Source organism: Bombus flavifrons, chromosome 1, assembly GCF_040668555.2.
Source record: "Bombus flavifrons isolate JBK064 chromosome 1, iyBomFlav1_principal, whole genome shotgun sequence".
Classification (NCBI taxonomy): domain Eukaryota; kingdom Metazoa; phylum Arthropoda; class Insecta; order Hymenoptera; family Apidae; genus Bombus; species Bombus flavifrons.
Window position 1 is genome coordinate 19,524,264 of NC_138442.1, and position 27,167 is coordinate 19,551,430.

The window sequence follows — 27,167 nt, forward strand, 5'->3', positions numbered from 1 at the left end:
CTAAGGGGTAGAGAGAGCCGTTACCCTGAGTAACGATTAGATATACCCCGAATCCTCAATTTGAAGTTGTGAAACGGGGTCGCCGTAGGGGGCACAGATATTCAGGTATTGCAACGAAAACAGAATCGACGCAGACGCGAGAGCGAGCCATACTTGCTCGTCAGAATGAGTGCGTTGTGTTGAGATACCCGTCCTCTAGTGTTTACAATTTTCCTTGGCAAAATTAATCGGTGTTATGATTGCACATTGTTGGAGAATATTTGTGAAAATAGCACAGTGATCATTCGATTTCCAAATTGTTTTATTATATATGAGATATATGAGAGGCTCAGTGTAGGTAAATACACTCAGTTGTATTTCCCTACTGTTACTTCAAACTTGTGTCTTGTTACGAAAATGGCGAATCTTACAAATCGCCGATATTCTTATGGAAATTTTGTATATATCTATATGGATAACAAAAAGTGAAACTATTCTACGATTCTAATGTGGAAGAACTTTATCGGGGCCAAGTAAGGAAAAAGTTTCGGATAGTCAAAGATGGATGCAACAATTGAGAGAGAGTGCAGTGCTTTGGGTGGCCTCTTTCAACAGATTATAACTGACATGAAGGTAAGTAACGTTAATGGTGTGTCAATATTCGATATTTATTTTGCTTGAGCGCGACCGCGTTTTTTCCTGTTCATTGTTTTTTGTACGCTTTTCTACCTTTGCACAAGTAACGATGCAGGCCAAGGCGCGTTGTCGATGCAGCTATTCTTAATACATATACATATTTCGTAAATATTATGAAATCAGTATGACCGAAGAGGCAACATATTCCTTTAGTTATTTTTTCTTATGGTACTTTTCAAAAATATGGTTCCATTGTCCTAATTCTGGAAACTACTCTTCGAAACCATTGAGATACTTTAATGCGATAAAACGAGGACGATAGCTAATTTACACTTGTTCTAGTTCTATAATACTGCTCCGAAATATTTTTTCATATTTCCAAGATAATAAATGTATATATTCTTTTTACTTGATGGAACTAGTAAACAACGAATATAGCATCGAATAATATTTATAACAAAGTAAATTATGTAAAATAATCCTATTTAATAAATTTCATATATAAATTTTTTATAAAGTGTTATTTAATTTTATTAAACAGCCACAAAAAATGCATGTAATATTGCAGCTATGTAACAATTCAATTTTCTTCTTCAGGTAGCTTCCTAGTTCATAAAATTATCTAATCAGAAAAGATAGGTAGGCGTATGTGATTGCATTACCCTATTAAATGTGTTGTATTTTTATGATAACATAAAAGTATCTACATCAAATGTAATAATATGTATTTGTACAATGTATAAAAATCGTATATATAAATTATTTATATATTTCTTATTTTGTAAACAAGAAAATGTTATAAAAATTTGTTTTCAGAATGGAGCACCATTATGGGAAGATTTAATTTCAAAAGCAACCAAATTACATTCTTGTCTAAGGTAATAATTATATTTTGATTACAGTTTAATATTTATTTTATTAGTAAACTTAAGATTTGACTTTTGTATTCAATAGTAATACTAATTATATTGTGCATAAAACATAAAAATAAAATTTACTGCAAGCTTATATTTTAATTACAGATGTATTGTAAAATTTACTTTACAATAAAATAATATCTCTAATTACATTAGAAATTTTTTTAGGGCTGCTATTTTAGCTATTTCTGCATATCTTGAAACCTTTCAAAAAATTGCTGATGCTGCAACTAGTGCAAGAGGTGAATTATATCTTATTTTCTATGTTTATTATAAACAATCATACATCAATATTTGCTTGTGTCATACTTTCTTTTTTAATCTTTTATGAAATACTTTTAAATGTTAGCTCTTAGTCCAATAAAATATTTGTAATTAAGGTGCAACAAAAGAAATTGGAACTGCTTTAACCCGGATATGTCTTAGACATAAAGCAGTAGAAACACGAATGAAATCATTTACTAGGTAAGTTTTCATTATTTATTACTTTAATAATTTTTAATATTTATTTGTTAAATAAGCATTTTTTATTTACATATTCTTTTATTAGTGCTATTATGGATTGCTTGGTGTTGCCTCTTCAAGAAAAATTAGAAGATTGGAAAAAATCTTTAATAAATTTAGATAAAGAACATGCTAAAGGTTAGTATATTTAATGATAACATATTTGAAAATGTTGAAATATACTTGAAATTCTGTTAATTTCAGAATATAAAAAAGCAAAAGCAGAATTAAGAAAGCGATCTACTGATACATTACGTTTGCAAAAGAAAAAAGCACGAAAAGGTCATCATTTACAAGGACAGACACAAGGGCATGGAACATTATCAGGTGATATTGAATTGAATCGAATGCTAGAATCTTCAGCTGCTGTTGTTCAAGAAAAACGGTTAAGTTTAGAAGAAACGGAAAGAAAAGCCGTTCGCGCGGCTTTACTCGAAGAAAGGGGCAGATATTGTCTTCTTGCCAGATTTTTGAAACCAGTACTTGTTAGTAACATCAATTATAATTACCGGGTAATTAATAATTTAATTTCAAATAACACTATTAACAACATGTAAAAAACAAACATAGGATGAAGAAATTGCAATGCTAATGGAACTGACACACTTGCAAGAGGTTTCTGATCAATTACAACGACATGCAGCCTCTCCACATCATTTACCTCCTGCATCAGAGCAAGTGATAACAGATATAAAAGGTTGCGATGTAACACAGTGGTCACTTGCTACGCCGCCCTCAAGTCCTTCTCTGTCACTTGGGTCAAGAAAAAGTTCAATGTGTTCAATTAGTTCTTTGACTAGTAGCAGCAGTGGTTCTTGTAAAAGTCATCCAAGTCCATCTGGACACCCTTGGCACAGATCACTTTCTCAGGTGAAAATTACGGTAGCATAAGCAACCGATATTACATCTTTTTCGTTCTGCTTCGTTATTATACTAAGAATGTCAATCATTTGTGCATGGCATATTAGTTTCACTATTTATGCACTAGCCGTATTTTAAGCAAGTAGTTGCTTATGGATCATAGCATGAATGCCACTTGGCATCGGCTTAGTGTGTATGTGGTAGTCGATGTTGTACTCGTTGTAGTCTGTCGGTGTCAGGCCCTCCAGCATCAACGGTATGATGACACTACGCCACTTGGTAAATGGTAGTTCCCGTGACTCTGGCTTCACTTCTCAGGACACGTTATACACACAACCAATCTCTGAACATCAGGTAAGGTTGTTAGACACTAGTTGCTTGCCAGCACTTCATATTTTTCCTTTTTATTTGCAATATTCAATAGAGCACTGCATCCTTTGAGGTGTATATCTTTTTTATGTTTTTGAAGTTAAACTGTGTTGTCGTAGGTATCAAATGTGTCTTCTCAAACTAATCAAAATACTGGTTGTACTACGACAAGACCTGTAACTACTGCTACTTGGCCTGACTTGCAGGAAACATCAGTTCAGTATGATAGGCAAAATCAAAACACAATCAACGAACGGCCGCACACGATTTCTTCTGGTAAGAAAATTATTAATTAAAATATATGATAAAGAATAACGTATAATTTATTTATAATATTACACTTATTCTTGTAGCTTATGAAAAAGGCCATCAAAGACCAGCACTCAGTGTCTACACATTCCAAGCTCCAGATAATAGTAGCTGTTGTCATAGTCAACCTGCTTCTCCAGTTTCTTCTTCCTCTTCATGTTCTTCCTCTAATCAACAAGCATCTAGAGTACAATTGCGTAGAAATAATGGTAGTCATCGCCCTCCTATACCAAACAGATGTTCCAGTTTAGAGCGACCAACAGTTCCAGTAAAAAATGAACCTCCTGGAAGTCCTAGAGGGAAACCTAAGTTACCACTTCCAGCACACTTAGCAAAAGGTCTCTATTAATCTTTATGAATTATGTTAATGTTTAGAAAATAACATATAATATTACGATATAATACAGAATTAGCAACTCATCAACTTCAACAACCAATGTATGTGAACATGCACGAATTAGCAAATTTAGCTGCAAGTCGCGCTCAAGAGATGCAGTTACCTTTACCACCACCTCCTGCTTCATTATCAGCACCAGGAACTGAAAAGGTAAGGCAACAACATTTGACATTTTGTGACTATAAGTGCTTAGCTAAATATATTTTTAGACTGAAATTACGGAAAAAGATGGTGGAAGTCAAACATCAGAATCTAGTATTGAATCTAGCAGTGGATATGGAAGTCAAACTACTATACCGCATTCTCATTCACTTCATAATCCAAGTGAAAATGCATGGAATGTACCTGGTGCTGTATCTACTTTAACGGTCCGTAGAGGATCGATGCAGCAAGTGAATAAACCTCCACCACCAACAAGACGAACGTCTACTATTATAACTGCTACATTCAATAATCCTTCAGCAGGTTCTAACGATGAACGCACTGATAATACTTGCGACGAAACTGAAAATCTTCCTCCCCCGCCAGCGTTTTTGTTAGAAGGTTCTTCACCTACAGCTAGTCCTACTCCTCAACGGTAGAATATAATTCTTTTCCATGTCTATTATGAAAGATTTCAATGGCACGTAAAACGCTAATGTAATGTAATATATATTCTATATTGCAGATCTATCTCAGTGTCGGAAACAGTAAGGACTCTTACAGAGTTACGTCATACACCTGCTAGTCCATCTCTTTTACGGAAAGCTACAGGACAAGCACAGTCGCATAACAATGCGTCTGCTACATTACCGCATAATGCTGTGTTGCAAGTAACTCGATCATCTGTTGAACGTTCATGTGCAGCCATTCGTTCAGCTTCTCAAGAACGTAATTCAAATACTACACAAATAACTACTGTCAATACAGGTGTAAATATTCAAGGGCAAGGTCCGGGAGGGGTTGGCCAAAGTTTTATGGCGGTTCTCAGTGCTAAGCTCATTAACAGTACAGGTAATAATGCCACAAGTGGTAACAATACGAATAGTAGTCCCAAATCTACCAGAAAGCACTCCATTGAGCAGCAGATAAGCAAAAATTCTAAAACACCATCTGGTTTTCTCGAGACTTTGAATGCTAAATTAGCGCAACAACAGCAAAACTTGCAAGGAAATAATACAACGAGTAGATCCGCAAGCGTAAGACGCATAATGGGTAATCGTGTACCCATTATGGATCCTTTACAAGTCAGGGATTCTCTCATGGATCAAATACGAAAAGGTACCTCTTTAAGGAAAACCAGTGGTCCCATTAACGATCGTTCAGCACCTAAAATTTATTGAGTATTATAATACGGATGTTCGTACAAGTTCCTTTGTTATTTCTGATGCATCTGATATTTGCGACCGTTGTAACAATCGCAACACGCATTATCAAGTCTGAACAATAACGTGTTTACATCGCCAAATAAAATTGCGCTTATTACGCGTATATATGTACCTTTACGAACGTACATTTGGTAATTGATAATCAGTTAGACTGACTTCTTTGCATTTCGGTGCACTGATGTAAAATTCAAAGAGTAAAGCCAATTTTTTACCTGAATTCGTTAATATCGTGTTTAGTTTGATTAAAATTATGTAAGGAAGGCAAGCTCTATATTAAATCCATCTTTAATTTATATTTCACAATGCGTGTCATAATATATATAATATATACATATATATTAATTCAGTGCAAAGATAAAACGACGTGTCTTGTTTAATTAGAGAGCCCAATTTTATTATATCGTACACGTACTTTATAATTTAAAGTAATAAGATTTAAATAATATATTTATAAACTAAAGTAGTATATTTACATATTATTGCAACTTTAAGTTTTAACTTAAGTTGATGTTTGATACTAATGCCTGATGCTTGCCAGTACTATGGAAAACCTGACTGACTGAATCATATTTTAGTACCAATTTAATACTTTATATTTTAATTTAAAGAAGAAATACAAAATCTGCATATATAATTTAATATAGAGCTCGTGTCTTAATGTATTATTATTTTACATGTAGCGATTAATTTTACCTGTATTGTCTGTCTTTCATTTTCCTGTATGAAGCGCACAAACACAATTGTCATTTTTATTTCAGACTATTTTTATTTTCTACTCAGTATCGTGTTCCATGCGAGCACAGGTTCTAATAGTAGCATTTGTCAACCAATATAATACTGTTTGGTATGACAAAATTGAACGTAAATGTATGTGAGTATTACTGCCCAGGTAGAACTTAATTTTAGAATTAGTTTTTGTATTGGCCCGATTCCATCGAGATTTATATCTTTAATATTTATTCAATATCGATATACAATAATATTATATTTTCCAAACTACAGTATTACTGCATTATTTTTTTTGTTTGAACAATTCGTAAGTTAATTTTACCACACCTTGAAAGTTTTTGTATTAACTTAGCGTAGATTTTTTTAGATTATACCAATTGTCTTTTACACATACCGCCTTCTTGCTAGAGAAGTGACACTTTTAAAAAATTCTTAATTTCGATATGTTTGTAAAAATTCCCCAACTTTTTTTTTAATAGTAAACGATATATATGAATAATATTTTATAAAAAATTTTAGAAATCTAAGGATTATTAGTTAAATTACAACAAAATTATTAAATTGGTAAATAATTACTAAATTGTTCAATAATTAGTAATCTACTATTTCAAGGATTCTATTTTATCTTTATTAACTGTGGATCACTTTTCCAGCAAACTGATGATAACCACTTAGTCCTAGTTTTAAAACGTATATCCATATTTCGGAATACCATGGATTTGTATTTAGAATACTTCGCGATTGCAATGTCTGTCTCTTGCATATTGATTCTACATATCCGAATTTTTGTATCACTGTGTTTTTTGACATTAGGGTAAGTATTGTACAATACTGTTTTATAATATCGATATCTACGAAGTTAGGAGAGCTGTTGAGATATGTGCATTTACTATTTACTCGAGCATTTACTGCCAACGTGTTCGACCAATATTCTCGTAAATATTGAGTCAACATTTCGTCACAGTACTTGTGTTCTGCCTGGGCAATGCTGTTCCAATATCGGTAAATATTAAAAGTAAACGTATATATGTATATCAGATCGGCGAGAAAATTACTAGTGCGTTAATACATCATTTTTGGTGAATGTATACCTTTGCGCATATTTAACTAACTGATGAAAATTATGATCCCAGTGTAACAAAGTATTATTAATCGTATTCGTCTCGTTTTTTCTTAAGTGACCATTTGCGAATAGGATTCTATAATATCTACTACATGTACCGTGTTGTTTATTCGTACGGATAAACGGTGATGTACTAACTACAAGCAAAAAATATCTATTGAATAGAGTATAATTGAAATCTTTGGAAACGACGCCGACTGAACTGAAAACGCTACTGCCAATTTATAGACATTCAAAAATCGTTCCTTTCATTCCTGATGCAGGTGTTAGGTTTTGCATTTTACTTTAGTGAAACGTCGCTACGGTTAGTTTCTCTAGCGAACAGTGCAAATAGTCTTATTTATTTCGAGCAAGCATTTTACCGTTTACAAATGTGGATAAATAGCGAACACATTTCCAGTGATAATGCGATTTGGTATTTAATGCTGAAGTCGAACATAGGAAATTACATAAATAACAATAAAAAAAAGAAGGACGAAGAAAGAAAGAAAGAGAAGAAAGATCGATAGCTTTATAATAAATATTCTCTGTAGCTGTGCAAAAAGAAAGAAAGAGAAAATGTTTCAATTCCATCAGCATTAAATGACAAACACTTAGTATGATAAATAAAAAGAGCCGTAATAATAAAATAGATAACCGTAAAATCTGCTGTAATAAAATAATATTTAATGTAGTAAAAAGTTCGAGAGGTGATTGTTAATTTGTAATAATTATTTCAGTAGCAGATCAGATACAAAGAATAAATAAATAAAAGTATAACAAACAAAAAACCGATATTCGCTTTTTTGCGTGTTCACTTGTCAATATACATATATATACATATACATATATATAAAATTACGAAGGAATAAATTAATCAATTTACTATATTGAAAACTTTATTCACAATATATATAAAAAAAGAGGAACTTTCCATTCCCTGATACATATATAACTAATTGCGACGATGATGTTCGTTTATGTTTTCATGTGGACTATAGCTTATCCTATGATTACTTACATATTATGTAACTGATATATTTGTAGATAAAAAAAAAACAGAAAATGAAAAGAGTAAAGATTCATGTATATACCCTGCGCGAAATTAGTTCAGTTAAAAAAGAAAACAGAACATACAGTGTTATATCCTTGTAATCGAAATTTACACAATCGGTTTCAAACATTTTGCGCATTAAACACATTAAGATAGGTATACTAAATCTAACCGTAAACCGAGGGATCTTCGTACGTGCATTGAATGTTCTCTTCATTGAAACAAGAGGCTCGTGCCTCGGCCAATTTGCAAGGCATACCGCTTACCATTGGTAAACCATATATATGAAACGAATCGTTCAGTGTTTGCTTCTGATCCCTGGATGCAAGAAAGTCGTTATCCTTGTTTATGATTAATGCAAAACTTCCAGCTGCAAGAAAATATTTTTTTATACTAAATATACATTGTAAAACGGTGTACGTGTTATGTGTATCGAGGTATGGTGGTTTAACTTATCAATGTGTACCCCGTCTCTTAGTACGTTACGTACGGTTATCTAACTGTAAACAGGAACAATTTGGGCTTAAAGTGAACTCGACCGTGGCACGAAGACGTTGAACTTCTCGGGATGAATGCAAGTCTAGCAGCAATCTCACTTTGCGAAGTCGTCTGATTGCTACTTTAACCGCGCTACTTGCTGAACAATAAACATCGCTAATGTTTGACGGTAACTCCATACATACGGGACAAGATTGGTTTACTCCCGTTGGCACTAAAGTAACATGTAACGTGAGAAACGATAATTGTACGTGTAACTGTTGTAGATTGTAAAATACATTTTACTTACACGGAATATTCGTCTCGGTGATTGTTGTAGTGTTCTTTATTTCAATGTCTGGCTCCACCTGTAAGAAATTGTCTCTATCGATAGTTCGACGAATCTTTTTATTTTCTTCAATTTTTCGTTGTTTGACAAATTTTATTTGACTAATTATTCGCAAGTCGTTTGCAACGATTAAAAAAGTTTGAAATGTATATAAGTACCTGTACAGGTTCTTCATTCTCTATTTGTATAGTTGATACAGTTTGGTCTTCCGTTGCAAATGTCGGTGTTAAATCAGGTGATCCATTAGTAGTGATAGCCATTTCTGTTTTATCATAGGCATCCGGTTTCATATAAACTGGAATTGGTCCCTCTATTCCATCTGGCACTGCTAGTTCATGATTGACGACGAAGAAAGAGGAATTCACCGGACTGGTATTAAATTCTTTATATTGCTTCATAGTAGATAGTTGATTTGGCGTTGTTTGTTCATCGACTGGTTCCGCGCTGCTACAAATTGAAGCGATTGTGTAATTCTGAAAACATTTATTCTATCAATCGTTACATCTTTTTTTTTCTAATTAAAATTGAATAGAAATCGTCTGGACTTACAGTGGATACGGTAAGCTCTTGCTGATAGTAATCGTAAAGCCTCACGTTTGCTGGCTTAAGATGATCGACAAAGTACTCCTGTATTATTCTAAACGAGACGCAAGTATTTTGTCCAGTTAATTTATCAAAATAAATCGTCATAGTATCTTGGTCTTCCTCGAATCGTTTAACTTCTGTAATTTATGAATAGATTTCAATTAATATCGTATTATTATCCGTTAATTCAATTTGTAATGGGAAAGAGAGTGAATTTACTTGAAGATGGATCTAATAACAAGTGAAGACTCGCCCGATCAGGCACGTAACCACTTATCATTCCAATTTCTAGCAAAGCCATGTTACTTTCCTCATCTGCCAGCTTATATCGAGCACAGATTGTAATTTCTTGTAACGAGCATTCGTTTCCATGACTAACGGAACGGGCTCTCACCGAAAGATCAAAAGCATCCGAACCGGTACTATGCGGGACATTGTATTTAAGATTGCTCTAAAATTGAAACGCAATGTCTATATAATTTGCAACGAAAAAGAAATTGCAAGTAAATAATTATTTACAGAGTTCGTAGCAAAGTTCCTGTATTCTTGAATAAAGATAATGACATTTACTTTACCTGTACTAAAACACATCCTTTGCCTTGAGCAAAGATTTCTACGATAGTTGGTAAAACAGATAAACGAATTTGTTTAAGAACCATACGATTTTCGTTATGCAATTTGTAGACATAATCCACTTCCTTAGCAGTGACAAGAACAGACAAATCGATATTTCTATGTTGTACAGTCATAGCATATTTCGTAAGAGCCTCCAGTCCAACAACCGTGTCTTGAGTAGACGTAAATCCACCTTCGGCGTTTCTTTGCTTTGATATCCAGCGAACGGCTTTCAAGGCTTCAATCAAATGTCCATCACCTAATTTCAGTAAGGTAAGAATTACATATGCAGTCATTTCGATGCTTAGACCGATTGAAGGCTTAGTTTTATCCTCCCACCAAACTAGATTCTATAACGTAAAAAGATCAAGTATTAAGAATAATAAAATCGTAATTATAGATATATTTTAACTAAGCATCAAATAAAAAAGAAAAAAAGTTTAGAAATAAGATATATTTCCCGATCGATTATATATGTTCATTCTCACTTTGTAGCGTGTAGCGAGATTCATCAAAGACGTCATGCTGGAATTGGCCTTTGGATCCCCCAATAATGCTAACGCGTATGTAGTGAGAACCGTAGTGTGTAGATTATTGTGACCACTAGCTGTTCCCTTTTCCAAACAACTCTGGGCATTATTAACAACAGACGATGACAAAGGAACACCAGATTCGAGCAAAGAAATTAGGATGTATGCTGTTATTCCTGATGACAAGCCATCGTATTCTTCAAGGCCGCCCTAAAGTAAAACTTGTTGCAATTTATTGAGACATTCGAACAGTTGAAAATTTGGCGAACCTTCATCTGTTTGTGAAAGACAGTGCCTATTACGGGGAAACAACCATTTTCCAATTGTTGCGATGTGATCCAGCTAACAGATAGCTTAAGATCCTGTTCGTCGATATGAATCAAGGTTGCAGCCTGAGCAAATGATTTTAATACGAATGCAGTCAGCCATATAGAGCTTTCACTACTTCCAAACGCAGAATAAGAACCATCCACATGTCTGTACGTTAGCTCTCTCTGGTATCCTAAGTTCAATATATAATAAAAACGGTTAATACTGCCTTAACTGATCAATAAAAAATGGAAGTTCTTTTTTCAATGTTATAAAACAAATTTCAATCAAGTACATTAATTATTCTTCCTAAAAAATATTCCTTTTTCTTAAAAATATGTAACCATACCTTTTTCCATATTTCTAATCGCTTTCGCACGAAGTTCAGGATTGTCGATTCCGATCACATCCAGATATTTAATCACGTGAATATTTGGAACAAACAGTACCATATTTTGTTCACCGCAACCTTTTGGTAATTGTACAAGTTTATCTAAATTTTCGAGTGCCGGACCTAAGATGTCTCCTATCAAATTTAAATACGCTCTCCCACTATCCGGTACCGCATCTTCAGGCAATGTCAATTCCCACATGAACGCGGAATCATCGCTGAAATCCATCGGGCAAATCAACGTAGATTTCGTTTCTTCCATGGGGAAACCTTCGGGTAGAATTAGAATCGGTTTCATGATTACGTCCCTTAAACATGAATAGATCAGGCATTACGTTCCTTAAATATGAATAGATTAGTTATTTGTTTATTAATTTCTAATTATAATTATTAATTCTAATTATTAATTTCTATTTCTTATTTTCTTGTGTCATTAAAATTTATTCTTACTTCCTATTAGGAAATTTCTTTTTTTTTTTTACTATTTTACAGTACGAGCTATTTATTTATTCTTAATTACCGCGTAAATACCACAGTCTCTGGTCCGCATGGTTCAGGAAAATCAGTGTCTATGAAAGCGGCAACTGTTACGTTAACTTCTCCGATTACTCGTGGTTTCAAAATGTACTGGTAGACAATACTGTCTCGTGGTTTTACACAGAACGAGGCGATAGAATTCGACGAGTGCAAATCAATTCCTTCTACTTCTTCCATTTTAATTTTTACCTGTATATTAATAAGTGAAACAAATTATTAAATACATGGATACGAATTTCGTGTTACATGGATTTTGGAGTTGGAAAAATTATTTGAAATAAAATGCAATTTTGGTAGACGGTATACGCCTAAAACCAATCTATTAGAAAGTATATTTAAAAATACGAAATTTCATGCATAAGAGAATTCATATCTTTTAGTACTTAAAAATTTATTTGTTATAACAGTGGCAGATTCAAACGGAATGAGGGCAGTAGCGCGGTCGCCTGTCCTCTCCTCAAGACTAATAAAATATAAAAATATTATGTCACAGTTTGAAAAACTAGTTAGATATGGTACAAGATAGAAATATTAAAATAAAAATTACAAGTAAATTTATATCTTGTAAAATAAGGTTCAAAAATGTACTTATATATGTACTTTTACACCTTTTGTTACTTCTTCCTCAGAAAGGCTTCTGGATCCGCCACTGTGTTATAGACGAACTTATAACGATGCACTTACAGGTAAACTGTGATGCATGTAATTGAAAAGGGACACTTTGAAACGCATTATTTCTCCACGTTTTATGCTGTACGGTAAACTATAATCCAAGAAGAACAATTGGAATGCTGTTATAGTGGTCGGAGGGGCTATTCCAAGACCGTGAACCGGCGAAATACATGTTGTATATCCAACCCAATCGGTGATGGTGTGCGGAAGTGTACGTTCTATCGTTACTTTGCCCTCTTTTCTATGAAAAATAATTAAATATATAGTTATAATAATAAATCTGATCGAATCTTGATTGTAATCCACAAGAAACGTATTTATCACAAGACATATAAGAAAGATTGTTAGCACTCTCGAAATATTCAGTACGCTCTTAAAATGTATTTCAATCATACCCAGTAGGCACCAATTCCCACAACCACGTTTCAGGAAAATATGATCTAAGTGTAGCCGTCTGAGCCGGATTTTGGTCAACATATTCTACTCCTGGGTCCATGGCCGCAGCAGCAACAGCATCTGTTATTGGACAAGTTAAAAATTTCAATGTTTTTATACTTAGTCGCTTTCTTCCATAAAGAAGTTTTGCAAGCATGGAGCGTGAAACTTTGAATTTAAAATCCACTAGTTTTGCGAATGCATAGGTCGCGATTGTTTTCTTTGCAATCGTCAGCTTGGACGAACGATCGAAGAATGTCTTTCGTTTATTCTAGTTCTGCAAATATACATATATGTATATCTCATCGATTCGTACAAACTTACACTCGATTTCTTTTCTTTTATTTGCTCATACATTAGACATGCCAAGTAAATGTAATTTTTTAAAAACAGATTCGTTGCTAATTGAAGTTTATAAAATGACCTACGATATCTTTATGTTTGTAAAAAACTGAAGGGAAACGATGGCATTGCGTACCTTTCGTACTTTGTTACACGACATTAAATTCGTTAGTAATAAGAAAGATTAACAAAAACTCGCCAGAATGGAAGGACTTGAAAGAAGACACATGGGAGGCAAGAAACATATCTGTGTGTTCCATGTACATCCACGGGCATGGTCGTGTTTGTAATACGAGATCGCTCATTACAATCACTCCAAAGTCCTATGAAAATCAAGATCGAATCGTTTAGAGTGTCTAGAGGTTAAAGGGATGAACGCATACGCAAAAAATCTTACGACAAAAGCTTGTACAGCGTCCACATAGTTAACCCTTTTGTTGTATATTACGTTGTATTTCGTGTTTCTCCTTTTTCGCAATTCGGTAAATCCTGGAAAATGATTGATCTCTTCGTTCGTTCCTTCTGATGCCATTGCTGTACAATTCAAATTTAATATTACAAATTACGTCAATAATTATATCAAAGTTATAAATAATTCAAGGACGTACATTTGCAATGAATTGCCGATAGAAAATGTGGCTCTGGAGTTGGATGAAATCTTCTCAACTGGTCGAACGTTTGAGTGGCACTGATCAGATTGGATTTCGATTTACCCAAAAATAGGGTCGATTTATCTACTGCAGAGATTCCACAAAGCGATCCAGGAGCAGCTTCGACGTGATACTGAGTCGCCGATCCTGGTGTTTGAACATCAGTATGCCATGCGGTTTTTACTTTGTTCTCAAAACAGTGGCCAACTTCTATTGTGTAAGTTGTTGCGACAATTTCACCATCTGATCGTACGTAATAAAGTAGCAATTCCGAAACTGGAGCCATGCTTGGCGTTACTTTAACGCTTAATGGGAATCTAAAAAATATATATTTTTTAGTTGAAAGCTAACGAATTATCGATGACACAATTTAGAAATCGTAGTATAAAAATATTAGAAAAATTTACCTGTGTACTATAGCTTCCTGCTCCGTTTTGTTAGCAAAAGATTCAATAGAACCCAATAAATTGTGAAATTCAAAATAATTCAACACCGTATCCCGATTAGGTTTGTGCTTTACGTGTCCATATATTAAAATACCTCCCTTGGAATTGATCGAATAATGGAAAGAAATGGATTCACTCATGTTAGGAGGTGTCGTATACATAACGTTAAAGGAATACTTTTCGCCACACGTGATCGGTTGATTTCCCCGAGCTACAGTTAAGTAACTATCGGACGGAGAATACCAAGGATTCACGGTGGTAGATGCTGATGGTTGATTCATGAAAACCTGAAATAAATTGTATATGAGACCAACATTTATGAGAAATTAAAATCTGAATGTTTATAAACATAAAAAGTTATTAGGATTGATAAGTCTCTAACGATAGTTAGTAGCAATATTAATAAGTTACTATTAATGTTACTTACTTTCCAACGTTGGTCTGGTGGATAATAGGTTGTCGGATAATCAACGGCGGTGGCGACAAAGCTTAACAAAACGATATTTTTATGTTGCGGTGGTACGACAAAATCGACGAAACCATCAGACGATGACATAAAATCACGACATTCTACAACATCTTTGTCCCATTCGATTTTTCCACGTACTTTTAGGCAAATTTGAATTTTTTCGTTCGGAGCAGGCGTGTCGTCGTGTCGCAAAACTCGTAACTATCATAAAAAGATACGATTTAAATAAGGTAATTATTACCACTGACAGATTAAAAATTATATTCGAGTAACATAAGCATGAGATAAAAATTCACTTTTCCATGATAAGGTAAACCGAACTTGAAGTATTTAGGTGTATAATTCTCGTATTCTAATTTCAGTGCTTCGTGCATCACTACGGTTCTACTAATCGTAGTTTCTACTACACCAGTCCCATCTTCTGTGAATTCAGCTATGAGAACGATATTGTTCGGATCCATTTTCCAATGCGCCAACCCAAGAACCGTTCCAGAAAGAACAAATTCGGTGCAACCATCCGGTTTATCGAGCTAAAATATTTATTTCGTCTTTGATATACCTTTCCATTTCGATAATCAAAATGAATACGATAGAAGAAATGTATGACCCGTTTGATGCAAAAGTGGTATAGGTCGATCTTTTGCCTGTTTGGTTTAGCTGCAAATCTCGAGAACAAGTATATATTCGTTAGTTTCTTGGTGAATGGCAAAATAAGCAACAATCGTCCTTATGGAACTCTTACTCTGTTCCTCGTTATTCGGTAACAAGCATTTTTTTACTTACACCACTTTTACATTAAACGGCTCGTATATACGTACTTCCGTTTCGTAACGTATTGCCGGAAGATTGGGCAATCTTCTCCAACTTGGTGTTTGCGGAGTTAACTTCAGCAATAGATTACCTTTCACAGGTTTACCGTAACTATATCTGTAATATTAATCATTATTTAATTTTAATATATAATACGATTTACGTATTAATGTAATAGCTTAGCAACGTTGTTCATAATATTTGAAATTTTATGGTAAAGATACGATAACAATACTTGACACAGATGTTCCAAGTCACGTTCTCCACATCCGCAAGAATATATTGTGGTGAATTGATGGTTATTTGAAATTTTGGCAGAACGTATTTCTCTACTTCAAATCGAGTAGTGTGAATCAACTTAGAATACTCTCTTTCTTTCATTACTTTTATGTTCCACGTTCCCTGTTACATAAATTACACGTAGGGTTTATATAAAATTATTTAAGCATAGAGAAAACCATCATATTCTTATTTTTCTTATCTAACAAAATAGCAACTTGTCTTTAGTCTTTGAAACAATTATTTTCTCGTTTAGTCGATTTGTTCTTTCTATCTTTTGATTCGAAGTATTCGGTTCTTTCTAACTTTCTCTTTAACTTGATTGCATTTAATTATTTTCTCCATAGACGTTTCGATTTTACCAAGGTTGGTTCCGGAGACAAAGGAAACGTCAACTGAGCCATCCCGTTCTCCGTGCTTATGTTCGTCCATTGCGCTACTCTCACTAACGATGGACTTTCGATCCATACTTCTGGAATCTGCGAGCAATGAAAATTTTGAAACATATTCAAAGTAACGATGAAACGATAACTTCAGAGAAGCAATAGAAATCTAACGAAAAATTTGGAACGAAGTAATTTCTCACCGATTTTTGCGACGGTTTTAAATCATGCATAAGCATAAGAATTCTGATTTTAACGTCTTGACCGGGCTTGTAGGTCGGTTTATCGGTTTCTACGAAGGTGATCAAAGAATCATCCTCGATCTCTACGGTTGATTCCGATACCACGACGTAATCGGGATACTTGTCGAATTTGATTTTTAATCGGAGCCTTGCGGTTCTGGAAGCAGTCTGCGGTACTGTTAAGTGCAGGCATGTTTCTGTACCTAAAAAAAGGGAAACAGTCATTGATATATATAATTCGTAGATAACATCAAGAAAGAAAGTTTTGGGATTGAACTGGTGCTTATAATTTTTAATATTAAGTTTGAAAATGTAATATATGATTATTTTCCATGTTAGCTTGCAACATCGAAGCAATCGTCTTCGTCTGACATAAATGCATTCACGCAAAAGGATATCCTTAATCGTTAAATTGCTATACCAAGAAAGGCTACAAACAATTAGCCGCTTAATTACACGTCGATTTAGATAATCGTTGTTCCTACAGTTGTCCATACGAGCTTTAAAAAACATTTGATACTAAAGTTTTCTCAATAATAATAGGATTAAATTTGTTCATCCCGTATATAATAATATAAATGGGTTTCTCATGTATATATTCTAGCGATTGCTTATTTCCTCTGCAGAGAGGGAGTCGGCCAATTCAGTCCCCCCGCAGGAAGCGACAATTTCAATTTACGATTTGTTTAAAGAGTCCGATATGAGATGAAAACACCTACAGAGATAAGGGAGAAAATGAAAACCAAGAGGACAGGAAAAGAATTTCTTAAAAGTCGAAACTTTGATTATTTTGTAGTTCCTACGTCATTTTTCGCGTGGCTAGACAATTGTAAATTAACTACAAAATAACGAGTTATTCAAAATATTCTTTTATACTGTAAAACGTTGTTCCAAATATCATCTTTCTCCTTAAGCAGTAAAAGCGTAGAATTTGGAACGATCTTTATTAGTAAAATCTTTATCTTCTACGTTACTGTACACCTAAGCACTCTTACATCCTGATAGTTTTGTGCTTACTCGTTATCGCAACAAAGATTACGTAAAATTAAGTAAAATTCATTAATAGTAATTTTAATTGAAGAATTGCGTGTTTAACGTTTAAAATCAAAATCAGTAATAATTTAACGCAACGGTATTTCTATATTAACAACTCATCGACATTTCGTTAAATTAATAAATAATATAAATTCGTATAAATTAATATAAATTGAGATACATCTTGCAAATTTCATATATAGTTTATGTATGCCATTGACGGAGGTCGCTTATCGAAATGATACCGATGATCTTGAGCACATACATAATATGTATAACGTACATACACAATGTGATGTCAAAGGTCTAGATTGGATCTCAAAGAACTGTGAATCTATTCTCGCAGTACAATAAAGACGAGTATATACAAATTACAAACATCTATCAAGACAACTAACGATGTAACGCGTGAATAATCTTTTAATAATTATTAATTTAAAACTTACAAAATTGAACTTTGTTTCTTCGTATGACAAGAATATTTTAAGTAACTAATAGTGGCGTAATAAAGATTATCGTTACTCTTGCAATATTCTTTGGTTTGCAGTTCTTCTTTCAATTACAAGTGTATTTACCTGTTTTTACAACGGCGCTAGTACGAGCCAATACTTGATTTTCTATCGTGGGCATTAGCTCGAGAAGAACATGAGCCGGTAGTTCCAAATTGTGTAAAGACAAACAGCCGCTTTCGGTTTCGCCGGCTAATAATCTTTTCGGTGCCATAAACACATATCCCCTAAAAACAAAATAGAGCTAGCACAAATGCAAAATAATATGCTACAAACTTTATTTTTCATCTTGTTCTGCAACCCCTGCAGTGCATACGTATGTTTAACGACGTAATATTACATCGATCAAATTTATATACGTTAAAGATTATCGGCATACCACTGTGTATTACCAAATATCGTAACTAAGTAAGAAAGTTGATATCTTTTTAGAAATCAAGCTTGGAGATTCTATCAAACAGTCGCACAATTTTTCTCCTGAATATTATATATTAAATATTTTTTTCATTTATACTTTATTTATATTCTATCTATCTTCTTCCTATCTTTCTTCTATATATTATCTAGTCTTTACGAAAATTATACGCGCAATTAGTTAGTACTTCAAGGTGGCATATTCTTCTCGTAAAGTTATCGACGTCTAACACGTCCATTAAGACATTGTCGTGATCGATAATCTGATCTTTATCTTGAATTTGAATTCATAGAATTTAATCGGCTACAATTACCGATTTGGAGTCGACGTAGTTTCGCAGTAGCGTGAAATTCCCACAGAATAAACAAACAGCACCAAAAACACCAATTTACCCATCGTACGTATCTCTTATAGTCACACTGTTTCTAACATTTAGTTTCGACAAACTATATTCGCGAACATGCTTAACGCTTATTCAAGACCTAGCTTGTTCGCCCATTAAATGGTAAGTATCGTTTCCTGTACGATAAAGACGCAAAGAACGTTTAACAATGCGTTAATATATGTACGTAGCTCTGCGCTGTACGCAGACTGAAAGCACGATATTCGTTCGGTCCCTCTTATTAACCCCCTGAATCTGTAAGGAGAAGGGTTAAGCGTTTCGCTAATACCGAATAGAACACGTACGACGTACGTTCAATTTTCTTCTATGTCACTTATCAAGCTTTAACGTACGATGAAACATGAAATTGTTGATAGAGGTAAGGAATATTATAATAAAAGAATTTTCTGTACATTTCAGAAAATGTATAATTTGGTGTTTGATCTAACAAAATAATAAGATATCTACGATAAAGAACGAAGTATAATAATTTTTTGTACTAATTTGAATAATTATAAAATTATTGAAATATACTTAATAAAGAACTGTAATAACTTTGTCACAAGTAATATTATATTTCGTAGGACATTCTTCTTGTTTAATTACTGATAATTAAATTATATAGCTGAGAAGTATATGCGGACGAATTCGCCTCAACTCTGTTTCTTGCGATTCATATTTCTTAATTCAATATTCATAATTCAACATTAATAATGTTGCAGTGATTTAATGTTTACATCATGCATTGCATATCTTCTTCTCAATAACTCTATGTTATCATAAAAGTTATCAAGGTTTATTATGGATTTTCATTCAATTTATTTAATCATACAAAATCAGAGAGGAAATTTCAGAGGGTGTATCTCTATACAGAGTATATATCGCAACCGATAAAAGTATAGGGTCTAAACGATTCGTCTGAAAGATACTTTAACTTTAATTTTATACAATCTATCGTATAAAAGACAAAGAAAAGCAGAACCAATTTATGTTTCCCTTGTCTTTCGTATGAAAAGTTTCGTTAACTTGTGGTTAAAATATCTTTTAAGTTAATCGCTTCTGTATATAAACACCACAGTATGTTTTTATAGAGGATAAAGAACGCATCGATTGATGTATGAAAAATATATAATTTAATAAAGAAATAGAAGTAACCTTGAAATCTTTAAAAACGCCTTTACTTTGATGACAATCACATACGTAACAGAGATGAAAAGAGGTTTTCTGGAAAGAATATTGATCTGATTGGTTGTTTTTGACAGACCGTAGAGTTAAACACGCGTATTGGCCGAAAGTGCCACCACATACAAATAAAACAATGTAGCAACGCGTGAGTCGCATGACAGCGGACGATAGACAGCAATAGCTCCTTTACCCATGTAACGTTTTATGAGTCTTCTTTCCATCTTTGTATACATACATTATTTATGTCACGCGATATAATACACGAAACCATTTAATTTTTTGTGTCATTAATTTTTATGCACTTTTACTGTTATATGAATTTGATTGATAACATAATATAGATCTTGCTAAACATTATATACTTTTAATAAGAATTATTATTCATTACTATCTGTCACTGCATGAAAGGCCGAGGATCTCGAAGTACTGTTACGCTCCTGTACACACTGAATAACAAGTTGTACAATTGTACCGATACATACGTACTTTATTCGAAAGTTGGTGGTCACTGACAAGAGTGCATTATTAATCATTCGCATAAATTTTCATGTAACGTGTTATGAAACGATTAAGAATAATCCTGAAAAGTAGAAAGTTTACAGATGTATAATATATATAAATACGTACGGGAGAATTGTAGTTTTAAAATTTGTCAATCATAAAATAGGTTAAACTGCTTGTCAAATTTCCAAACTCACAAATTTTGTATAGGCTCCGAAAAGTTTAAAAATGTCTTTTTTACGTGGATCGACAAATTTTGTATGGTGTACAACTAGCGTTCTTGGGAAAGGTGCAACTGGTGCAGTTTTTCAAGGTGTAAATAAAAACAACGGGGAACCCGTCGCGGTTAAAACGTTCAATCAGCTCAGTCATATGCGGCCACATGATGTACAGATGCGAGAATTTGAAGTCCTTAAAAAAGTAAATCATGAAAATATCGTTCAACTGTTAGCAATTGAAGAAGAGCAAGATGGACGTGGTACGGTAATTGTTATGGAGCTTTGTACTGGAGGCAGTCTCTTCAACATCTTAGACGATCCAGAAAATACTTATGGTCTAGCAGAGAGCGAATTTTTATTAGTCTTGGAACATTTAACTGCTGGAATGAAACATTTACGCGATAATAATTTAGTACATAGAGATTTAAAACCAGGTAGGAAATTATATAATATAAAAATATAGACATATAAGTTTGAAAAATATGATATATCTATCTGTTTAATAAAGTCATAAATCATTACTATTCTTATAGGTAATATAATGAAATTCATTGCTGATGATGGTAGTACGATTTATAAACTTACTGATTTTGGTGCTGCCAGAGAATTGCAAGAAGATCAGCAATTTGTATCTTTGTATGGTACGGAGGAATATTTACATCCAGATATATATGAACGTGCAGTCTTACGTAAACCTGTTGGCAAAACCTTTGGAGCAACTGTAGACTTGTGGTCTATAGGTGTGACATTGTATCATGTAGCTACAGGAAATTTACCATTTAGACCGTTTGGTGGTCGTAGGAATAAAGAAACAATGTTTTATATTATTACAAAAAAAGCATCTGGTGTTATATCTGGTGTACAAACTTCTGAAAGTGGACCTATCGAATGGAGTAGAGAATTACCACAAAATTGTCAGCTGAGTATTGGTTTAAAAAAAATTGTAACACCATTATTAGCTGGTTTACTAGAAGTTGATCCCCAAAAAATGTGGAGTTTTGAACGATTCTTTTCAGAAGTAACTGATACTCTTTGCAGAAAACGTATACACATATTTAACATGCATAAAGGAAGTCTCATAAAAGTCTTCCTGCATCTTGAAGAAAAGTTGACAGCGCTTCAAGTACATATACAAGATCAAACTGACATTGCACCTCATGCTCAGATAATTCTTTTTGGAGATACATTTTTAACAAATATTGTTGAAGAATGTACTCCTGGAAAAGGTTATCCAAATACATCTGAGAGCAAACCATTAATGTTATTTTCTAAAGAAAACAATAATGTTGATTTGCCTGTGGATTCAGAATTACCTAAATTCCCAGTATTTGCAAATTTAGTGTCTGTTGAAAATGATGCTAGTCAAGCAAAAGTAGCTTGTTCTGTAGGCTATGTTTGCAAAAGAAGAATCGACAAACTAGTATTGTGTAGTAAACTGTCACAGGATGCGATCGAAGCTTTCAGTGGACTTGTCTCGACAGAACTCACAAGATTATTAGAAAAATGTCAACATTCCAAAGATTTTACAAAAGCTATAGAAGATACAGTTATAGCAATAGAAAGAAGTGAAAATCTTGCTTGGCAAATTTTTAGAAAGCTTGGAAGTCAAACCACTTTAGAAATGAAGAGTTGGAAAAAAGAATTGGATTTGAAAAGTAAAGAGCTTTTGACTGAATTAGCACCTGCGGTAGTACAGCTTCATCAGAGGTGATTAATATTTGTTAGCATTCTCTCTTGGTTTGTCTAATAAGAATGATTTATTCCATTTGAATAAAATTGGTTTTATTATTTCAAATATAGGTACATGAAGGAAGGTAGTCTGCGTGGTGAATGGGACAATATTATTCGTGGATTGTGGTGTCCATGGGCCAACAAAGCAAGCCAAAAGGCATCAACTTTAGTTGACCGTTTACGAGATGGTTGGCAACATTTATTAAGAGACAGAGCTACTCGTGGCCTTACATACAATGATGAACAGTTTCATGTTCTAGAACGAATAAAGGTATTTTTTCAATATAGATATCTTCATATCATGTAAGCAAGAAAGCAGAGCATTATAAAAAGAAAACCAATATTTATTTTTAATCTTTCTCCACTTATTTTCAGGTTACATCAACGGGACAAAGAATAAAGAATCTTCTTGAAACATTTTGTGTACCATCTATGATAAGCCGATCTGAATGTGTTGCTGATTGGTATAAAATGGCACAAACGGTTTTCCTACAAATTCAAATCTTAGACAAAGATGTAGATAATTATGAACATATATTAGAAACATATTCTTATCGCTTGTCCCATGAAAGCAAGGAACGTTATGAGAATTTCTTACGTTTAATAGATACATTTCCGGAGAAATTAAGAACTATTGAAAAAACTAATTTACCCGCTCAAGAAAATACAAAAAAATGGAAGGACATGTGTGTTATGCAGGAACGAATTGCAATGATTCTATATAAAAATGATTTACTTATAGATCAACTTGACCGTATATCAAAACTTGATAGTCTAGATGATACAGATGATTCAGAGTATACATCACTCTAGCAAAATGTTTCATAAATTTTATTATTTTTTTAATGAGGAAAAGACTGTAAATACCAATATATTTATTCTATTTATCGTTTTGATGTACTTATATGTACAAAGCCAATAAATACTAATTGTAAAGTTAACTGTATATATTAAATATTATGAAAAAACAATTTATTTTGATAATATATCATAATTTTGTAATAAAAAGAAAATATCATAAAAGTGTGTAAACTTCTTTTGACAAGTAATTCATACAATAACAAAGTTTAAAAGTATGTATCCATCTATGTATATATACATATACATAAGTTTACTTTCACATAAACTATTATTTATAATTATTTAAAATTTAATATTATAAAAATGTTATTTATATGTCTGATTGATTTGTATTTCTTTCTGTTAAATTTGTTAATCGCTGTTTACGTTTTTGTTCTTTATGTTGTTCTTGAGTAGTGTGGAAATGTTTCAATAATTCAGGGAAATTAAATGTATCTTTAAATGATTTTGGCCTCGATACTGTTTTTGGTATAGATTTTGTTGTTGGTGGAATTGCTGCTAAACGTCTTTGTAAAGTTGCATATGCTTCACTTTGAGGAAGAATCATAAGCAGACCATAAAGAGCATATACTAAAGCATCATTTTCTTCCCTTTCTAAAAGTTGTAATCTCAAATCTAAAATGCATTATTTTTCTGTAAATATAATTTAAATACCACAATAATTCAATATACTTACAAGTAAATATTGGAGACTCGATCAGTTGTACCAATTTATCTATTTCAGTAAGAAATTCGACAGTTACTTCTATATTTTCGCTAATTTATTTTTAATTAAGAAATATTAGATTAGAAAAAATTAATTTTAAAGTTTGATATAATACGATAATAAAGGATACAATGATCGAATAATATTACATGCATGTTCATAATGTTGCGATAAAAGGCATAGTGCTACAGTTGCAACAGGATTGTGACACCAGGATACATATAAACATTTGAACAATTCGCAACTTTCCTATAAGAATACATATAGTTTAAAACATATAAATATATAAAACATTTAAATATATAAATAATATTTGAAGTATACTCACTACAGAATCTAAATCTTTAAGTTTATTGCGCAAATCAAATAATTCTGAACTTGTTAATAGTATAACGTTTAAAGTTTGTATCATTGTACATGCAAAATTTAAATTTGGTTCCTCCAACAATATTTTTGCTAATGTTTTATAAATATCTTCAGCACTTAATAATACACATAATTCTCTAATAATAAAAGCTCCTCTTTCTTCTAATAAATGTCTGTCTGTTGAAAATATTCTTAATAAATTTACAATAAATTTTGTAAAATATTTGTTTTGCATTTCTGCATTTGAATCTGGAATTGCTGCTTCAGGTGATTTTGAGCTAATTATTTCAGCCATTACAACTAATGTTTGTTGCACCACTTCATCTGAATTATCACTTAAAGACTTCATTAAAATTGGGAACAAATTTTCTATATGATTAAACATTTTATGTGGAATGTTTATGAACAAATGATGAATCCATTTTAAAACAGCAACTTTTGTTTGGACTGATATATACATTAAGTGTTTTGTTAACACTTCAACAACACTAGATAAATCTAAACTTTCAGCTAGGGAATAAGTTTGACTAGAATCTGAAAAAATCAGTTTTTTTATTATGATTATTCTTTAAGTATTTTAGAACTTTTTAGAAGATTTTAAGAAGATATAATTTTACCTTTTTGAGTTTGAGCACCAGTTTCACTAGCATTATATACAACTTCTTTATTTTTCATAGTTATTAATTTCATCAAGTTCATATTCACTTGTGTTGCAGTTTCTTTAATACTTTTTCTAGTATCTCCATCATATGCTAAACATGGTAATACTGCTACAAGAATACCAGACATATAAGGAAGCATAAGAGGACCTGATAATTGTACAAATTCCTTAATCCATGTAATTGCTGTTAATTGTAATAACTCATCTGTACTTTGGGCATGTGTAATTAAGATATTTATCATTCCTGGAAAATCTACTCTTCCAGGATTAGCCTTTATACTTCTTAAAAATTCACCCAGAACTGTGTCTGTAACTTTCTTAATTTCTGGCATTGGATCCTCTAATATTCTAAATAAACCATCAAGAATTTCAGGCAAAAATATGATAAAATCCATGTTGGGGACAGCATCTAAGACAGACACCCAAGCTATTACAAACTGCCTACCAAATGGATTTTTAGTATAAATGCGTTCTCGTAATAAAGGCATAAATCCAACTAGATCAAATAGACCACTCTCAGTTACAATATCCTGAAATAGTGTTTAAGATAAATAATTTTATATTATATATGCTATGTATTTCACAATTTTAAATTACCTTCATTAGTCTATCAAGTAACTCAGTAGCATTTTTTACACTTTGTTCTGAGTCACAAGCTAATTTACTAAGTGCTGCAAAAATATCTGTAAATTGTGGCAATACAGCACCTCTTGCTACTTTCACTACATTGTATAAGCTTTCACAAGCATAATATCTTACACGTAAATCAGAATCACAGAAACAAGCTAGGATAGGGTGAATTAAATCTTCTATATATTGACCAGTATCTTTTCCCAATCCTACTGCTATTGCTGCAAGACCTATTAAACCACCTTTTCGTGTGTGCGGATTTTGTGACGTAGCAAGATCTTGGCCTAATACTTTTAATAATCGTTTTATTTGAACGGTATTATTGTGTGCAGCAAATTCTTTTACCATTCTGGAATAAAATATTATTAATAAATGTCAAGAATAAATAATATTATAAATAAGTAAACAAGAAATATAACCTTACTTTTCTATTTCTAAAGCAGCTGCTTTTCGTTTTTCATAAAGTTTATCATTAAGAGAACGTACACAAGCAGCACTAAGTGGCGCATAATCTCTTTCGGACATCATCTCTTAATGTCACGTTTTAAATTACAAAACTATACATTAAAATTATTCAAGAAAGTGACAGCTGAGTCCGTATTATTCCGATGTCAAATTTTCACTTAATATCATCTCTATCAGCGCATGTGTGCGTATACAATACCTGTAAATGTATGTATATCATATACAAAGTAGACCAGATAAATGGGATCACCTAAACATCTGCTTTATTTATCGTTATATAAAAAATCTTTACAAAGTTACACCATTTCAAGGGTACACATAATGGTGAAAATAGATTTTTCTCATGATCGTTTTTTTTTTTGCAAAATTTCAAGGTTATAAGTATTTTTTAAAACATAACACTATATTTATTTTTCAATATTCTTATAAAGCGCGAATAAACCATAAATTTAAGGACCTTAATACCGATCCCATCATTTAATCTTAAAACATTTACGTTGCATCTGAAGATAATTGAAATTTTCTAAAGATTGATATGGTCACGGTCATATATACAGGTCTGGAAACTTCTGTTGTGGGATAAGACTCTTAATGTCCGGACAGTTTTAGTCAATTTGTCCACAGTAGGGCGCTGTAATCGAAAAGTTAGAATTCGTTGTGTAATATCATTGTATAAAGATAGCTCGAGTTGTCTCTGCCTCTTTTTCTCTTTTTTTAGTGCAGTCGCGTACACGATTCATGACGGACCGAGTAGTAG

At 32.8% G+C, this 27,167-nt stretch overlaps 4 protein-coding genes across 8 annotated transcripts; 2 read left to right on the plus strand and 2 right to left on the minus strand.

The window, feature by feature from the left end:
* The first annotated feature begins 18 nt into the window (after positions 1 to 18).
* On the plus strand, positions 19 to 8,236 carry LOC138180805 (protein MTSS 2). Of its 5 annotated transcripts, none has more exons than XM_069115003.1 (13): positions 19 to 612; positions 1,432 to 1,493; positions 1,701 to 1,774; positions 1,913 to 1,997; positions 2,083 to 2,174; positions 2,241 to 2,521; positions 2,607 to 2,906; positions 3,123 to 3,251; positions 3,386 to 3,542; positions 3,620 to 3,913; positions 3,983 to 4,122; positions 4,182 to 4,549; positions 4,640 to 8,236. In XM_069115003.1, exons 1-13 carry the CDS (start codon positions 541 to 543, stop codon positions 5,292 to 5,294), a joined length of 2,709 nt encoding a protein of 902 aa, XP_068971104.1. In that variant the 5' UTR covers positions 19 to 540; the 3' UTR covers positions 5,295 to 8,236. The 5 variants fall into 5 exon arrangements, with proteins under 5 accessions (XP_068971104.1, XP_068971115.1, XP_068971135.1 ...); XM_069115014.1 differs by having other exon boundaries at positions 3,473 to 3,542; XM_069115034.1 differs by lacking the exon at positions 3,123 to 3,251 and having other exon boundaries at positions 2,607 to 2,918; positions 3,473 to 3,542.
* On the minus strand, positions 8,052 to 19,311 carry LOC138180800 (alpha-1-macroglobulin). The gene is made up of 25 exons (XM_069114996.1): positions 19,018 to 19,311; positions 18,356 to 18,516; positions 16,707 to 16,948; positions 16,483 to 16,599; positions 16,077 to 16,243; positions 15,850 to 15,958; positions 15,328 to 15,561; positions 14,990 to 15,232; positions 14,524 to 14,849; positions 14,075 to 14,433; positions 13,864 to 14,000; positions 13,666 to 13,789; positions 13,085 to 13,205; positions 12,702 to 12,930; positions 12,001 to 12,206; positions 11,439 to 11,788; positions 11,050 to 11,282; positions 10,739 to 10,990; positions 10,211 to 10,600; positions 9,855 to 10,086; positions 9,600 to 9,772; positions 9,209 to 9,523; positions 9,012 to 9,069; positions 8,715 to 8,936; positions 8,052 to 8,594 (listed from the first exon to the last, which is right to left on the minus strand). The coding sequence occupies exons 1-25, from the start codon at positions 19,098 to 19,100 to the stop codon at positions 8,392 to 8,394; spliced, it is 5,286 nt and encodes a 1,761-aa protein (XP_068971097.1). The 5' UTR covers positions 19,101 to 19,311; the 3' UTR covers positions 8,052 to 8,391.
* Positions 19,312 to 20,610: 1,299 nt separating this feature from the next.
* IKKepsilon (I-kappaB kinase epsilon) lies at positions 20,611 to 23,662 on the plus strand. The gene is made up of 4 exons (XM_069115107.1): positions 20,611 to 21,424; positions 21,524 to 22,697; positions 22,791 to 22,992; positions 23,097 to 23,662. Exons 1-4 carry the CDS (start codon positions 21,001 to 21,003, stop codon positions 23,532 to 23,534), a joined length of 2,238 nt encoding a protein of 745 aa, XP_068971208.1. The 5' UTR covers positions 20,611 to 21,000; the 3' UTR covers positions 23,535 to 23,662.
* Positions 23,045 to 27,139, minus strand: LOC138180847 (protein VAC14 homolog). The gene is made up of 7 exons (XM_069115121.1): positions 26,370 to 27,139; positions 25,913 to 26,294; positions 25,272 to 25,845; positions 24,617 to 25,188; positions 24,419 to 24,537; positions 24,259 to 24,338; positions 23,045 to 24,197 (listed from the first exon to the last, which is right to left on the minus strand). The coding sequence occupies exons 1-7, from the start codon at positions 26,471 to 26,473 to the stop codon at positions 23,893 to 23,895; spliced, it is 2,136 nt and encodes a 711-aa protein (XP_068971222.1). The 5' UTR covers positions 26,474 to 27,139; the 3' UTR covers positions 23,045 to 23,892.
* Between the last annotated feature and the right edge of the window lie 28 nt (positions 27,140 to 27,167).